Source organism: Entelurus aequoreus, linkage group LG22 (genome assembly GCF_033978785.1).
Source record: "Entelurus aequoreus isolate RoL-2023_Sb linkage group LG22, RoL_Eaeq_v1.1, whole genome shotgun sequence".
Classification (NCBI taxonomy): Eukaryota; Metazoa; Chordata; class Actinopteri; order Syngnathiformes; family Syngnathidae; genus Entelurus; species Entelurus aequoreus.
This window is the reverse complement of record NC_084752.1, coordinates 38,850,968-38,868,574: the sequence shown is the minus strand read 5'-3', so window position 1 is coordinate 38,868,574 and position 17,607 is coordinate 38,850,968. Positions and strand designations below refer to the sequence as shown.

The 17,607-nt window shown below is 43.2% G+C and overlaps 1 protein-coding gene across 1 annotated transcript; it reads right to left on the bottom strand.

Annotated features, from left to right (window-relative positions):
* Positions 1-1,136: 1,136 nt before the first annotated feature.
* On the bottom strand, positions 1,137-6,797 carry LOC133639661 (uncharacterized). The gene is made up of 10 exons (XM_062033163.1): positions 6,509-6,797; positions 5,342-5,452; positions 5,107-5,221; positions 4,080-4,930; positions 3,725-3,911; positions 3,361-3,609; positions 3,071-3,195; positions 2,657-2,703; positions 2,424-2,572; positions 1,137-2,296 (listed from the first exon to the last, which is right to left on the bottom strand). The coding sequence occupies exons 1-10, from the start codon at positions 6,668-6,670 to the stop codon at positions 2,109-2,111; spliced, it is 2,184 nt and encodes a 727-aa protein (XP_061889147.1). The 5' UTR covers positions 6,671-6,797; the 3' UTR covers positions 1,137-2,108.
* Between the last annotated feature and the right edge of the window lie 10,810 nt (positions 6,798-17,607).

The following is a 17,607-nucleotide window of genomic DNA, read 5'->3' as shown; positions in this document are numbered from 1 at the left end:
TAGCAGATCTATTCTATGTGTCATACTTGATCATTTCGCGATATTGCCATATTTTTGCTGAAAGGATTTAGAATAGAAAAACGACGATAAAGATAGCAACTTTTGGTATCTGACAAAAAAAAGCCTTGCCCCTACCGGAAGTAGCGTGACGTGGACAGTTGAACATATCCGCAAAGCTCCCTATTGTTTGCAATGATGGCCGCCAGATCTGAGAGCGATTCTGACCGAGATAGCGACAATTTCTCCATTAATTTGAGCGAGGATGAAAGATTTGTGGATGAGGAAAGTGCAAGTGAAGGACTAGTGGGGAGTGGAAGCGATTCAGATAGGGAAGAAGCTGTGAGAGGGATAGAGCCATATCGCTTTGAACCCGACGCTGATGAAGACGGTCAGGAGGACGCTGCTGCTATTGATGCTGGAGGAGCACACGACATAGATCGCCTTGAGAATACAGAATGGTAATATGTTATTTATTTATAGACTAGTTTTAGTTTGTGGCCTAGTCTTGCACTGTTACTGTTAGTGTTACAACTTACACCCCAGGCCTATCTATACACTAAGTATCTATCATTGACACAATGTGTTACTGTTAGTGTTACAACTTACACCCCAGGCCTATCTATACACTAAGTATCTATCATTGACACAATGTCAAACCTAATTAATTACCCATTATTTCTATGGGCCACAGCTCCATATACCGGCAATACTAAAAATATGCATGCAGATTAATAAGATCCACAACAAGACAATGATAATATTAATTATTCCACATGTTTGCAGATTGCAGGTGTCAATAATATGAATTGATTTACAAATATTATGAACATTTCTATTTCCAGGTGTACATGTCAAAACTGTGTGAACATGGAGACAGTGGCTGAGTGTGTCTGCTGTAGTGAAATAGAGGCAGTGACCAGAACGATGGAGGAGGAGGGGGTGAAGACGTGCATCATAGACCACCATGGCTTTCCATCTGTGTGTCTGGATGAATGGGTGCTGCAGACAGCGTATAACGCCTACAAACAGCAATATGGCATGCTGCAGCAACAGCAAAATGAGTGAGGCACTAATAAGTTTAAATAATTCTTTATTCTATCAACCTTTGGAAGATAAGTCAGAATGAGCACTTTCTTATCTTATTCTTATTCTGTGAAATGTACTGTGCTACAATGCACATGACATTATATATCATAGAAGTATTACATAGATGGACCGTAGATGTCAACAATATTTACAATTTACTGCAACAGTAAATGACAAATGAATAGAATGCATGACAATGTCTTTTGAATCTCAGAGAACAGTGAGTCACTGTGTATCCATGTCCGGATAATAACAGCTGCCATCATTTGCTACTTGCAGGCGGAGACGACACACAGCCTATCGACAGTTTGTCCGCTTCTGCTGGGGATATCTGGGAAAGGACATAAGGGTGGTACTACCAGCTTGTGTAGTACATAAGATTAGGACAACATTCCCATCGATGGACTACACGGGGTTCCAAGACGTGCAGTGACTGCAACAGAATCTACATGGCCACTGTACTTAATCAATAAAATCAATCAATCAATCAATCAGTCAATCAATCAATGTTTATTTATATAGCACTAAATCACAAATGTCTCAAAGGGCTGTACAAGCCACAACGACATCCTCGGTACAGAGCCCACATACGGGCAAGGAAAACTCACCCCAGTAGGACGTCGATGTGAATGACTATGAGAAACCTTGGAGAGGACCGCATATGTGGGTAACCCCCCCCCTCTAGGGGAGACCGAAAGCAATGGATGTCGAGTGGGTCTAACATATTAGTGAGGGTCCAGTGGAGCCAGCAGGAGGCCACCCCGAGCGGAGACGGGTCAGCAGCGCAGATGTCCCCAACCGATGCACAGGCGAGCGGTATACCCCGGGTCCCAACTCTGGACAGCCAGCACTTTATCCATGGTCACCGGAATAACCCCTCCACGTGGGGGGGGGGCAGAGGAGAAAAGAAAAGAAACGGCAGATCAACTGGTCTAAAAAGGGGGTCTATTTAAAGGCTAGAGTATACAAATGAGTTTTAAGATGGGACTTAAATGCTTCTACTGAGGTAGCATCTCTAACTGTTACCGGGAGGGCATTTCACACTTACCGAAGCGACTCCTGTGCTTGGCGATGGCTTCCTCCTTGTCTGGCTTCTCCAGTTCATCGCAGAGGAAGGGAGGCACATCCACAGTGACGCTGAGTGGTGTTCTCTCGTCAGGGGTCTGTCTGCAGCCAGCAACAACCTCCCTGATCAAGTCATCTACGTAGCCTGCAAAATACAATTGTACATGTTCCTGCTCACAACATAATATACTCATGGAGAGTGAAACTTGACAGTATTATTATCATGATACAAAGTGTCAAGTGTTTACATGTTTTGTGTCCTCTACACTTACGGTATGTTGGCTCTGTCGCGATTTTCTTGACCACATGGCCCCCTGCTTTATACTTCGGGTAGCGTACTGCATAGCGCTCAGCACCCGCTTGTGTAGTGGCTATAGGGCGGCTCGAATTTTCGTTCCAGTGCAGCCCAGCAAGCAGGTTCCTAGGTGTGGTAACAGAATAATGTAATAATTAGTACTAAAGTATGGCACACACTAGTGACACTTAGATTAGTGTGGAAACATACCTGCACAGCATTCCGATGTATGAGAAGACATACATTTTCGGTGCGAACTGTATAAGATAAAAGACACTTTATTCAGTCATGCGTCCATACAATGTGTGTGTAAATTTATAAATTGTTTGTAAATTTGAATACAAATGTTTGTGTATTAAACTGTTAATAGTCAGCTATTAAAGCTTGATCTCCTGCAGTAATGAAGCTGTTTTGTTTTCAATGTTAACACCACGCCAGAATTGTTTGCAATCTTTCTCACCAAGATGCCAGCCACTATGTTGGACCTCCAACATTCTCTTGCTTACACTGACTGTATCAAGGCTTCATTTAGTATGCTCTAGTATTTTGCTCCCTGGCCACCAAAGTCCTAGTGGCAGGTGGTAACCACCGACACCACCTACAGGCGATCAGTCTAATTCTCACCTGTATGATAAGGCTATGGAACGCCTCCACCTTGGAAGTCTGGTGTTCACCCGACAGCATGGCGATATCTTTTAGCAGGGACTTGTTGTTGACCACCTCCTCCAGTTTCACTGCTGAGCGTGAACCTAAACATAAATTTAAAATAGAACAACGTTTCTACAAAAATGTTCCAGTCAACTTAAACTGGTTATTTACTTACAAGTTTATCTGAATTTTTTGACTTTCAAAAGATGTGCAGGAAAATACTGCTAGTCCCTCACTGCTTTCGGGCAACTTATTTGCCTACTCACTTTGTTTGAGCCATTTCTTTTGCCGTTGCAGTTGTCCATGAGTACAAATTGGGAAGAGGTCGCCATGGTCCTTGTGGATGTTCTGAATGTGTCGCTCCACAGACTTCCACTTGGCAACCAGAAGTTCCCCCTCTCCAGGCGGTGTAGACACTGCTGCCCAGTAGAGGTGGTTGATTATACTTTGCACCCAGGGCTTCAGGTCTTCACAGTCCTTATGCTTGGCGATGGCCTTCAGTTTCTTTCCGATGGCTACAAACAGAAAAAAACAGAAATTTGTGGATTAAATACAATATCGCATTCATCTGATCACTGATATGTACACACTACTTCACAACTTGTCATGCATACAAATAATCCAACTAACATTTTGCAACATGCCAGATGTCATAGCAGTGCCGTGTATTGGGCATGTTTTCACGAATCCATTTAGCGATCTGTCTGTGTCGGTCTGTCACCAGCACCCCGACATCCAGGTCCCAGCTGATCAGCAGTTCCACCATCCTCTTCAGTCCTTCCATCTCCATATGGTAGCTGCCAAGACATTCGTTGCTCTGAAATATATATAACAGAAAAGGAATGAGCAAAGAAAAAAATGAAAAAGGGGCTTAGTATACATTGAAATGGTTAATGTTATTAGACAAATTTACTAGGATAATTCTGGAAAATCCCTTATCTGCTTATTGTGTTACTAGTGTTTTAGTGAGATTATATGGTCGTACCTGTACAACCTGAAGGTCGAGAACCACATTGGCCACAAGCTCCATTGTGGTGTAGGTACCGAACTTGGCGCTGTGTCCCGGACTGTCTGCTCGCCCATCACCACCAAGGACGAGGGGTCGGCCTTCCACCTGCAGCATGGTGAGGTGCGTCCGTTGCTGTTCCTCCCACACCTTTTTGATGGCTGGCTGCAGGATGAGCTCCTGGTGGTTGAAAAATGTCCTCTTCACATACGTGACCACTCCGATGCTGTTCAGCACTTGCAACACCTTGCCAGAAGATGCCCCAGCGAAGAGGATGCCAGCAGACAGCAGGATGTTGCCCGCGGCATAAGGGCCAATGTTTGGCTGGCTGCTCCAACTACTCCTCTGGTCACATGATGCACATTGAAGAGTCATGGTCAGCTGTGTACCGTTCGAATCCCAAGAAGGGCTTATGTCCTGGCTGCCACAGACTGGACAGTGACACCACTTGACGAGACTCTGGAGGCACGACTCAAAGATGATGTACTTCGGTTCCTTGTGGCAGCCCTCTTCACGCATCTGGTGAGTACATGGGCGATCTGGCGACCCGTCAGATTGACACGGATCCGATGTCGTTGACTCACTCGGCACATAGCTGTCATCGGAAGAACCACCAACAAAAGGCGCAGTGGGACTTGATGCTGGTCCTTCATCAAACAATGCAGGAGGTGGTCGTAGCTTGGCTTGCATTCCAGACACACCTGGAGCTGCTATGTTAGTCTGCATCTCGGGGCTGTCAGATGGAGCTGCTACACTTGACAATGGGACTTCACTAACCCTGGCCGGCCGAGCTCTAACCCTCTCGAGGATATCTGGGGTCACCTGGTGTCCTAGCAATAAAATCAAGCACAAGTTGTTTTATATAATCTGTTAAAATTAAACTAGAATCACATAATAATTATTGTCTTTGAATCACCTAATTTATCTGTCTACTCTACTCTGCACAGGCAGCGTGCAATGTGTACTGTGATGTGCAGAATCATGTTCGTCACCGAAATAGACATACCCTTTGATCTATGATGTATTTTCCCTGTTTGGGTGCTCTTGCTACTGGTCATTGCTGTTGGTGCTGTCCCAATCGGTACCCAGTCCGTCTGGCATCCTTGTTCTCTTGTATTTCCCTGGAAATGGAGAAACAGCTACATGTAATATGGATACCTCATTTACATTAATTATGAATACTTTTGGATTGGGCTTGAACTGTAATCCATTTGAACATTGATTAGGAAAACAAATCGAACCTGATCTTGATCGCCCTCCTCATCAGGCAAATCTAGTGCCATTGCCATTGGTTCATCCACCGCATCCGCCACTGATGCCGTAGTCGTACTGTCCATGATCTGATCTATTGTCTGTAAATGTACAAATGTACAATACTTTATATTATTGTCTATTGTAATCTATTGACAGTATTGACACTATTGACAGTAATGTCAGTAAATGTACGATACTTTATACTGCAGAAGAACTTGACTAGAACTTGAAGCAATAATTATATGTAGACTATTTTATTGTTAATTTATTTCATTGTTCATGGAGTAGTCCAGTGGTTCTCAAATGGGGGTACGCATACCCTTGGGGATACTTGAAGGTATGCCAAGGGGTACGAGAGATTTTTTTTTAAATATTATAAAAATAGCAACAATTCAAAAATCCTTTATAAATATATTTATTGAATAATACTTCAACAAAATAAATGTTTAGAATTAAGTTCATGAATCCAGATGGATCTCTATTACAATCCCCAAAGAGGGCACTTTAAGTTGATGATTACTTCTATGTGTACAAAATATTATTTATAATTGAATCACTTGTTTATTTTTCAACAAGTTTTTAGTTATTTTTATATCTTTTTTTCCAAATAGTTCAAGAAAGACCACTACAAATTAGCAATATCTTGCACTGTTATACAATTTAATAAATCAGAAACTGATGACATAGTGCTGTATTTTTTTTCTTTTTTTCAACCAAAAATGCTTTGCTCTGATTAGGGGGTACTTGAATTAAAAAAATGTTCACAGGGGAAAATCACTGAAAAAAGGTTGAGAACCACTGGAGTAGTCTATGACTGTGTGTGTTAGTTTTGGTTGATTGATTGAGACTTTTATTAGTAGGTTGCACAGTGAAGTACATATTCCGTACAATTGACCACTAAATGGTACCACCCCAATAAGTTTTTCAACTTGTTTAAGTCGGGGTCCACTTAAATTGATTCATGATACAGATATATACTATCATATATATACTATCATCATAATACAGTCATCACACAAGATAATCACATTGAATTATTTACATTATTTACAATCCGGGGTGTGGAGGTGGGGGGGTTTCAACAATTGAGAACAAAGAAATGGATATTGGAACAGTGTAGTCTGACTATGAAAACTGGATATCAAGATTCTTACCCTCTTCCTTTCCCTTTTGGCAAATGCAGACCTCATGTGCCCAGTCTGTCCGCTTGTGGAGGGGGTCGGGTGCTCCGGACTTGTCCGTGGTCTATCGAAAATAGTTGGCTTCGCACCTTTCTTCAGCACGAGTCGACGAGTGCTGATTCCCATTTCTGCCATTCGCAAGGGACCCTCTTCGAAACATGATCTTTCGAAATGTTCGCTGCATAATACACTGTACTTCGTATGTGTCGTCCAATCCAACCGTGTTCGCTTGACTTCTTTGTTCCATAGTAAAGCTTGGCCGCCATCTTTTGGGAAAAGAAACAATGAAACACCGGTTGTGTTTTGGTTTGTGTTGCTACATCCAGCAGCAACACACCGCTTCCCTACAACTCTCTTTTTTGCAGTCTCCATTGTTAATTGAACAAATTTCCAAAAGATTCACCAACACAGATGTCCTGAATACTGTGGAAATTAGCGATTAAAACAGAGCTGTTTAAATTGGGAGGGACCTATTCCAAGATGACGCGTTCAACTGCCTTCGTCACGCGCATACGTCATCATACCGCGACGTTTCAGCCGGATATTTCCCGGGAAATTTTAAATGTCACTTTATAAGTTAACCCGGCCGTATTGGCATGTGTTGCAATGTTAAGATTTCATCATTGATATATAAACTATCAGACTGCGTGGTCGGTAGTAGTGGGTTTCAGTAGGCCTTTAAACTTTAACAATTCAAGGTTTACAGTATAAACAGTATTAGAAAAGATACCCAGATATTGTATATATATATATATCCATCCCGCTCTGGCTCAGGATCAGCTACAGGCTATCCAGACCATAGTGGATGAACATTCCTCGGTATCAAGGATCCTCAGGAAGTGATCCCAAGATCACCTCTCGAGGACCTCTCCACTGTTCACACTTAAAAAAGAAAAGGAAAGTCACAGAAGTTGATCAGATGTAAAACAATACAAAATAAAAAGACACAAAAAATAAATAAATAAATAAATAAATAAGCAAATAAACCGTGGCAAGGCCATATCAGAAGTAACAAAAAAACCACAATAATAGTGTAGGATCAATACAGAAAATAATGAAGATAATAAAAAAGGAATAAAACTACAAAAAAGATGGCAGATACATTTGACAAGTTAAAAGTAGGAATGTCTAAGTCTATCAAATACATGAACCTTTTTTCATACTATGGTTTATATATATATTTTTTTTTATTGTTTTTTCATGGTAAAAAAAATACATTTGAAAAGTTAAAAGTAGCTTTATTGACGTTTGAGAATGTGTGCTGCCAGATCTCCGCCACCAGATGGAGCCCGCGGGCTCAACGTTGAGACCCGCCCACATTGAGTGAAAATAAGCCCCTCCTCGATCTGCGGGCTGCAGCCAGGGGCACTTGCCAGGGGTTACTCACGTAATTGACAGCAAGGCTACTACCTCAGCAGCCACACATCTTACACTGACGGTACAAATACCCAGAATCCCATGCAGCACTAACTCTTCCGCTCAACCAACGCACGGAGAGGGGGGGGGGGGGGGGGTTTGATGTGTGGGGGGATTTGGTGGTAGCGGGGGTGTATAATGTAGACCGGAAGAGTTAGGGCTGCATGGGTTTCTGGGTAATGGTTGTGTTGTGTTTATGTTGTGTTACGGTGGGATGTTCTCCAGAAATGTGTTTTTCATTCTTTTTTGGTGTGGGTTCACAGTGTGGCGCATATTTGTAACGTAACAATGTTAAAGTTGTTTGATACGGCTACCGTCAGTGTAAGCTGTGTGGCTGATGAGTAAGTATGCTTTGCTGTCTCCTATGTGTGCAAGTAATAACAACATGCAACATGTGGCTGGACACGTAACCCCTGGTTGCAGCCCGCAGATCGAGGAGGGGCTTATTTTCCCTCAACGTGGGCGGGTCTCAACGTTGAGCCCGCGGACTCCATCTGGTGGCGGAGATCCGGCACAGCACAATGACTTAATATGGAAAAAGGTTCATGTATTTGATAGACTTAGACATTCCTACTTTTAACTTGTCTAATATGTTTTTTTACCATGAAAAAAAAAAATATATATATATATATATATATAGACCATAGCATTTACCATGAAAAAATAAATAAATATATAAACCGTAGCATTTCCATAAGAGTATAGACACATATTATTTTGCACACTCAATTATATTAGCTAAGTCAAATAAACCAAAGACAGAAGACTTTGCATCATTGATTTTATTTTTCACCCCAGGTTAAAAATGTTTGATCTGTAAAGAAAAAAAAAATGTTGTAGCCTAGCCAAATACATTCCTTAAGCTTCCATAAATGTTTAACAATGGCAAGTAGCGGGCTCAACGTTTAGACCCGCCCACATTGAGGGAAAATAAGCCCCTCCTCGATCTGCGGGCTGCAACCAGGGGCACTTGGGCTGGACTGGCACACTGTATGTAAATGCTATAGAGGACAATTACTGCAGTGCAATTAGGGCACGCCCTTTATTTAGTAATTAGAGTGTAAATAGGATTATTTTTTCCCTGGGAGTAATCTGTGAGAGACACTGAGATCCATAAGTCTCCTGGGAAAATCGGGGGGGTCGGCATGTATGTAGCTGAGCCGCATCAGAGTGGTCAAGGAGCCGCATGCGGCTCCGGAGCCGTGGGTTGCCGACCCCTGCCCTACAACATGCCTTGACCACTAATACACCCCCATACCATCACACATGCTGCCTTTTACACTTTCACCCTAGAACATGTCTTGACCACTAATACACCCCCATACCATCACACATGCTGCCTTTTACACTTTCACCCTAGAACATGTCTTGGCCACTAATACACCCCCATACCATCACACATGCTGCCTTCTACACTTTCACCCTAGAACATGTCTTGACCACTAATACACCCCCATACCATCACGCATGCTGCCTTCTACACTTTCACCCTAGAACATGTCTTGACCACTAATACACCCCCATACCATCACACATGCTGCCTTTTACACTTTCACCCTAGAACATGTCTTGACCACTAATACACCCCCATACCATCACACATGCTGCCTTTTACACTTTCACCCTAGAACATGTCTTGACCACTAATACACCCCCATACCATCACACATGCTGCCTTTTACACTTTCACCCTAGAACATGTCTTGACCACTAATACACCCCCATACCATCACACATGCTGCCTTCTACACTTTCACCCTAGAACATGTCTTGACCACTAATACACCCCCATACCATCACACATGCTGCCTTTTACACTTTCACCCTAGAACATGTCTTGACCACTAATACACCCCCATACCATCACACATGCTGCCTTTTACACTTTCACCCTAGAACATGTCTTGACCACTATTACACCCCCATACCATCACACATGCTGCCTTTTACACTTTCACCCTAGAACATGTCTTGACCACTAATACACCCCCATACCATCACACATGCTGCCTTTTACACTTTCACCCTAGAACAATCCGGATGGTTCTTTTCCTCTTTGGTCCGGAGGACACGACGTCCACAGTTTCCAAAAACAATTTGAAATGTGGACTCGTCAGACCACAGAAGACTTTTCCACTTTGCATCAGTCCATCTTAGATGAGCTCGGGCCCAGTTAAGTGTTTCTGGGTGTTGTTGATAAATGGCTTTGACTTTGCATAGTAGAGTTTTAACTTGCACTTACAGATGTAGCGACCAACTGTAGTTACTGACAGTGGTTTTCTGAAGTGTTCCTATACCCATGTGGTGATATCCTTTACACACCGATGATGCTTTTTGATGCAGTAGCGCCTGAGGGATCCAAGGTGTGTAATATCATGGCTTACCTGCAGTGATTTCTCCACATTCTCTGAACCTTTTGATGATATTACAGAGCGTAGATGGTGAAATCCCTAAATTCCTTGTTGAGAAATGTTGTTGTTCAACAATTTGCTCAGGCATTTGTTGACAAAGTGGTGACCCTCGCCCCGTCCTTGTTTGTGAATGACTGAGCATTTCATGGAAGCTGCTTTTATACCCAATCATGGCACCCACCTGTTCCCAATTAGCCTGTTCACCTGTGGGATGTTCCAAATAAGACTTTGATGAGCATTCCTCAACTTTCTCACTCTTTTTTGCCACTTGTGCTAGCTTTTTTGAAACATGTTGCAGCCATCAAATTCCAAACGAGCTAATATTTGCAAAAAAAGAAGAAAGTTTCTCAGTGTGAACATGAAATATCTTGTCTTTGCAGTCTATTCAATTGAATATAAGTTGAAAAGGATTTGTTGTATTCTCTTTTTATTTAGCATTTACACAACTTCACTGCTTCTGGGGTTCATGAGTTAAGTAAGGCTCTACTTGTCCAGAAATGGGCTAGCTTGCTGCCAATATACACGGTCTTTGCTATTGTTATGTCACTGATTAGCATGAGCAATTTTACATTGAATTTCAACACCTTCAAATGTGTTAATTAAAACCACAACTGAGATGTATATTTACAATCAAACAGCTTGTGCGTAATAAATACAATACTTACAGTTTGAAGGCATTGTGGGGCGCAACAGACATCAAAGACTGAACTGAGCAGTACTACTGCCATCTAACGTCTTGGACTTGCAACTTAGTGTTATACCTGCAAATGAGACTCACACACGTGATATTGAAACAAGATACAAGAACTGGAAAGCAGCATTTTATTATTAAAACAATGTTTATGCATTAACAGTAAACAGTATTGGTTGAAATGTGGAGGATATCCACCCCTCACTACCACGTCAGCACACTTTAAGGCAAGAAGTGAAAAACGCTACTGGCCTCTTTTTTGAAGGTCTTCTTTAATCTTAGCGAGTGTCGTCCTGAGCTGCTCCACGTCCGCCATGAGGTTGGATATTTTCACCTTGTCTTTTTTCACTAAATCAAATCAACAAGTCAAAGTGGAAGTGTTTGCATCTGAGCAAAAGGTGAACTTACTTTGGAGCCCAAGACTGACGATGCCAATCAGAAGGAGGACACACAGAACACCCAGAGGCACCCAAACACTTCCAATGGTTGTCCTTTTCCTGGAGTCATCAAGGAGGACCACTTGAGAGACAAGCACTTCAAATCAGCGTGTGCAGGACACTACAAAGTGTGTTTGTTACCTTCTTGTGGCGTATCTGCGGGCGCTGTGTCCTCCACCCAAGGATGATCATGGACCCTCAAACTCTCAACGCTGACGTAAATGTCCAAATTCTCCTCCTGAGGACATGGACGCTCCTCATAAACGGCGTACAGGTCATTCAACATTGTTTGACAATAATCCCAAACAAAGCTGGGTTCTTTAAACGCCAACAAAAAGGGAAGATGAAGTATGAGGAAGTGGCAGATCAATATCTATATATTTGTGCTTCTGCTTTCTCCCACTGATTGTACTCATTGAAAGATCCTGGGGCTTTATCTGCATACATTTCAGCTGTGTGGATTCTAAAATAAGAATTGCCATCTCTGTTCCTGAAACTGCCCTAAAACAGCAAATAATTGATATTTGTTCCGGATGAAGAATAAAAATGTCACACTGTATTCTCAGTTTTTTCATCCCGCAATCAACATGAACTCTTTTATTTCAGTTTTAGGAGAGCAGCACGTCTGCATCTATTGAACAGTTTTACAGTGACTGCAAGACTTGCAAGGAGACGGCAGCACCTAATATACAATCAAACACTGGAATAGTCAACATTTAGTATTAGTTGGATATGTTTAATAAGTTATATCCACAAGATTTCTGCAGTACAATCAATGAAAAAGATGAGTCAACAGCATATAAATAGAAAGTACGTTTGTACAATAAGGCTTTTGCTTCCCTTCTCACTCCAACAACATTTCATCTACAAACTACAAAAGCAGTGAAGTTGTGTAAATGCTAAATAAAAAGAGAATACAACAAATCCTTTTCAACTTCTATTCAATTGAATAGACTGCAAAGACAAGATATTTCATGTTCACACTGAGAAACTTAGTTTTTTTTGGTGGGGGCGAGGTGGGCTGGTTATGTCTCTAAAACCTTAAAAACTTAAAAAATGATAAAACATCAATAACATCCATCCATTTTCTACCGCTTGTTTCTTTCAGGGTCTTTAAATAATATAACAACTATAATAGTTTATTTTTATTTTTTTATTTTTTATTTTTCATAAAGAAAAACAATCATGTGTGCTTACGGACTGCATCCCTGCAGACTGTACTGATATATATTGATATATAATGTATATATTGTGTTTTTTATGTTGATTTTATAAAAAATAAATAAAAATAAATAAATTTAAAAAAAAATTCGTTCTTGTGCGGCCCGGTACCGGTCCGCGGACCGATTGGTACCGGGCCGCACAAGAAATAAAAAAAATAAATTAAAAAAAATGTTTTTTTAAAAAATATTTTTGTTTTAATTTTTTTATTAAATCAACATAAAAAACACAATATATACATTATATATCAATATACATCAATACAGTCTGCAGGGATACAGTCTGCAGTGGTGTATTTAGGATGCAGACATGTACCATTTCTTGTTGTATACAGTAGTGGATTTAGGATGCAGTGTGACATGTATCATCTCTCCAGCACTACACAAAGTGTCCAGCAGGATGCAGTGTGACATGTATCATCTCTCCAGCACTACACAAAGTGTCCAGCAGGATGCAGTGTGACATGTATCATCTCTCCAGCACTACACAAAGTGTCCAGCAGGATGCAGTGTGACATGTATCATCTCTCCAGCACTACACAAAGTGTCCAGTAGGATGCAGTGTGACGTCATCTCTCCAGCACTACACAAAGTGTCCAGCAGGATGCAGTGTGACATGTATCATCTCTCCAGCACTACACAAAGTGTCCAGTAAGATGCAGTGTGACATGTATCATCTCTCCAGCACTACACAAAGTGTCCAGCAGGATGCAGTGTGACATGTATCATCTCTCCAGCACTACACAAAGTGTCCAGCAGGATGCAGTGTGACATGTATCATCTCTCCAGCACTACACAAAGTGTCCAGTAGGATGCAGTGTGACGTCATCTCTCCAGCACTACACAAAGTGTCCAGCAGGATGCAGTGTGACATGTATCATCTCTCCAGCACTACACAAAGTGTCCAGCAGGATGCAGTGTGACATGTATCATCTCTCCAGCACTACACAAAGTGTCCAGCAGGATGCAGTGTGACATGTATCATCTCTCCAGCACTACACAAAGTGTCCAGTAGGATGCAGTGTGACGTCATCTCTCCAGCACTACACAAAGTGTCCAGCAGGATGCAGTGTGACATGTATCATCTCTCCAGCACTACACAAAGTGTCCAGCAGGATGTAGTGTGACATCATCTCTCCAGCACTACACAAAGTGTCCAGTAGGATGTAGTGTGACGTCATCTCTCCAGCACTACACAAAGTGTCCAGTAGGATGTAGTGTGACATGTATCATCTCTCCAGCACTACACAAAGTGTCCAGTAGGATGCAGTGTGACGTCATCTCTCCAGCACTACACAAAGTGTCCAGCAGGATGCAGTGTGACATGTATCATCTCTCCAGCACTACACAAAGTGTCCAGCAGGATGCAGTGTGACATGTATCATCTCTCCAGCACTACACAAAGTGTCCAGCAAGATGTAGTGTGACGTCATCTCTCCAGCACTACACAAAGTGTCCAGCAGGATGCAGTGTGACATGTATCATCTCTCCAGCACTACACAAAGTGTCCAGTAGGATGTAGTGTGACGTCATCTCTCCAGCACTACACAAAGTGTCCAGTAAGATGCAGTGTGACGTCATCTCTCCAGCACTACACAAAGTGTCCAGCAGGATGCAGTGTGACATGTATCATCTCTCCAGCACTACACAAAGTGTCCAGCAGGATGCAGTGTGACATGTATCATCTCTCCAGCACTACACAAAGTGTCCAGCAGGATGCAGTGTGACGTCATCTCTCCAGCACTACACAAAGTGTCCAGCAGGATGCAGTGTGACGTCATCTCTCCAGCACTACACAAAGTGTCCAGTAGGATGCAGTGTGACATGTATCATCTCTCCAGCACTACACAAAGTGTCCAGTAGGATGTAGTGTGACATGTATCATCTCTCCAGCACTACACAAAGTGTCCAGTAAGATGCAGTGTGACGTCATCTCTCCAGCACTACACAAAGTGTCCAGCAGGATGCAGTGTGACATGTATCATCTCTCCAGCACTACACAAAGTGTCCAGCAGGATGCAGTGTGACATGTATCATCTCTCCAGCACTACACAAAGTGTCCAGCAGGATGCAGTGTGACATGTATCATCTCTCCAGCACTACACAAAGTGTCCAGTAGGATGCAGTGTGACGTCATCTCTCCAGCACTACACAAAGTGTCCAGCAGGATGCAGTGTGACATGTATCATCTCTCCAGCACTACACAAAGTGTCCAGCAGGATGCAGTGTGACATGTATCATCTCTCCAGCACTACACAAAGTGTCCAGCAGGATGCAGTGTGACATGTATCATCTCTCCAGCACTACACAAAGTGTCCAGTAGGATGCAGTGTGACGTCATCTCTCCAGCACTACACAAAGTGTCCAGCAGGATGCAGTGTGACATGTATCATCTCTCCAGCACTACACAAAGTGTCCAGCAGGATGTAGTGTGACATCATCTCTCCAGCACTACACAAAGTGTCCAGTAGGATGTAGTGTGACGTCATCTCTCCAGCACTACACAAAGTGTCCAGTAGGATGTAGTGTGACATGTATCATCTCTCCAGCACTACACAAAGTGTCCAGTAGGATGCAGTGTGACGTCATCTCTCCAGCACTACACAAAGTGTCCAGCAGGATGCAGTGTGACATGTATCATCTCTCCAGCACTACACAAAGTGTCCAGCAGGATGCAGTGTGACATGTATCATCTCTCCAGCACTACACAAAGTGTCCAGCAAGATGTAGTGTGACGTCATCTCTCCAGCACTACACAAAGTGTCCAGCAGGATGCAGTGTGACATGTATCATCTCTCCAGCACTACACAAAGTGTCCAGTAGGATGTAGTGTGACGTCATCTCTCCAGCACTACACAAAGTGTCCAGTAAGATGCAGTGTGACGTCATCTCTCCAGCACTACACAAAGTGTCCAGCAGGATGCAGTGTGACATGTATCATCTCTCCAGCACTACACAAAGTGTCCAGCAGGATGCAGTGTGACATGTATCATCTCTCCAGCACTACACAAAGTGTCCAGCAGGATGCAGTGTGACGTCATCTCTCCAGCACTACACAAAGTGTCCAGCAGGATGCAGTGTGACGTCATCTCTCCAGCACTACACAAAGTGTCCAGTAGGATGCAGTGTGACATGTATCATCTCTCCAGCACTACACAAAGTGTCCAGTAGGATGTAGTGTGACATGTATCATCTCTCCAGCACTACACAAAGTGTCCAGTAAGATGCAGTGTGACGTCATCTCTCCAGCACTACACAAAGTGTCCAGCAGGATGCAGTGTGACATGTATCATCTCTCCAGCACTACACAAAGTGTCCAGCAGGATGTAGTGTGACATGTATCATCTCTCCAGCACTACACAAAGTGTCCAGCAGGATGCAGTGTGACATGTATCATCTCTCCAGCACTACACAAAGTGTCCAGCAGGATGCAGTGTGACATGTATCATCTCTCCAGCACTACACAAAGTGTCCAGCAGGATGCAGTGTGACATGTATCATCTCTCCAGCACTACACAAAGTGTCCAGTAGGATGCAGTGTGACGTCATCTCTCCAGCACTACACAAAGTGTCCAGCAGGATGCAGTGTGACATGTATCATCTCTCCAGCACTACACAAAGTGTCCAGCAGGATGTAGTGTGACATCATCTCTCCAGCACTACACAAAGTGTCCAGTAGGATGTAGTGTGACGTCATCTCTCCAGCACTACACAAAGTGTCCAGTAGGATGTAGTGTGACATGTATCATCTCTCCAGCACTACACAAAGTGTCCAGTAGGATGTAGTGTGACATGTATCATCTCTCCAGCACTACACAAAGTGTCCAGTAGGATGCAGTGTGACGTCATCTCTCCAGCACTACACAAAGTGTCCAGCAGGATGCAGTGTGACATGTATCATCTCTCCAGCACTACACAAAGTGTCCAGCAGGATGCAGTGTGACATGTATCATCTCTCCAGCACTACACAAAGTGTCCAGCAAGATGTAGTGTGACGTCATCTCTCCAGCACTACACAAAGTGTCCAGCAGGATGCAGTGTGACATGTATCATCTCTCCAGCACTACACAAAGTGTCCAGTAGGATGTAGTGTGACGTCATCTCTCCAGCACTACACAAAGTGTCCAGTAAGATGCAGTGTGACGTCATCTCTCCAGCACTACACAAAGTGTCCAGCAGGATGCAGTGTGACATGTATCATCTCTCCAGCACTACACAAAGTGTCCAGCAGGATGCAGTGTGACGTCATCTCTCCAGCACTACACAAAGTGTCCAGCAGGATGCAGTGTGACATGTATCATCTCTCCAGCACTACACAAAGTGTCCAGCAGGATGCAGTGTGACGTCATCTCTCCAGCACTACACAAAGTGTCCAGCAGGATGCAGTGTGACGTCATCTCTCCAGCACTACACAAAGTGTCCAGTAGGATGCAGTGTGACATGTATCATCTCTCCAGCACTACACAAAGTGTCCAGTAGGATGTAGTGTGACATGTATCATCTCTCCAGCACTACACAAAGTGTCCAGTAAGATGCAGTGTGACGTCATCTCTCCAGCACTACACAAAGTGTCCAGCAGGATGCAGTGTGACATGTATCATCTCTCCAGCACTACACAAAGTGTCCAGCAGGATGCAGTGTGACATGTATCATCTCTCCAGCACTACACAAAGTGTCCAGCAGGATGCAGTGTGACGTCATCTCTCCAGCATTACACAAAGTGTCCAGTAAGATGCAGTGTGACGTCATCTCTCCAGCACTACACAAAGTGTCCAGCAGGATGCAGTGTGACATGTATCATCTCTCCAGCACTACACAAAGTGTCCAGCAGGATGCAGTGTGACATGTATCATCTCTCCAGCACTACACAAAGTGTCCAGCAGGATGCAGTGTGACG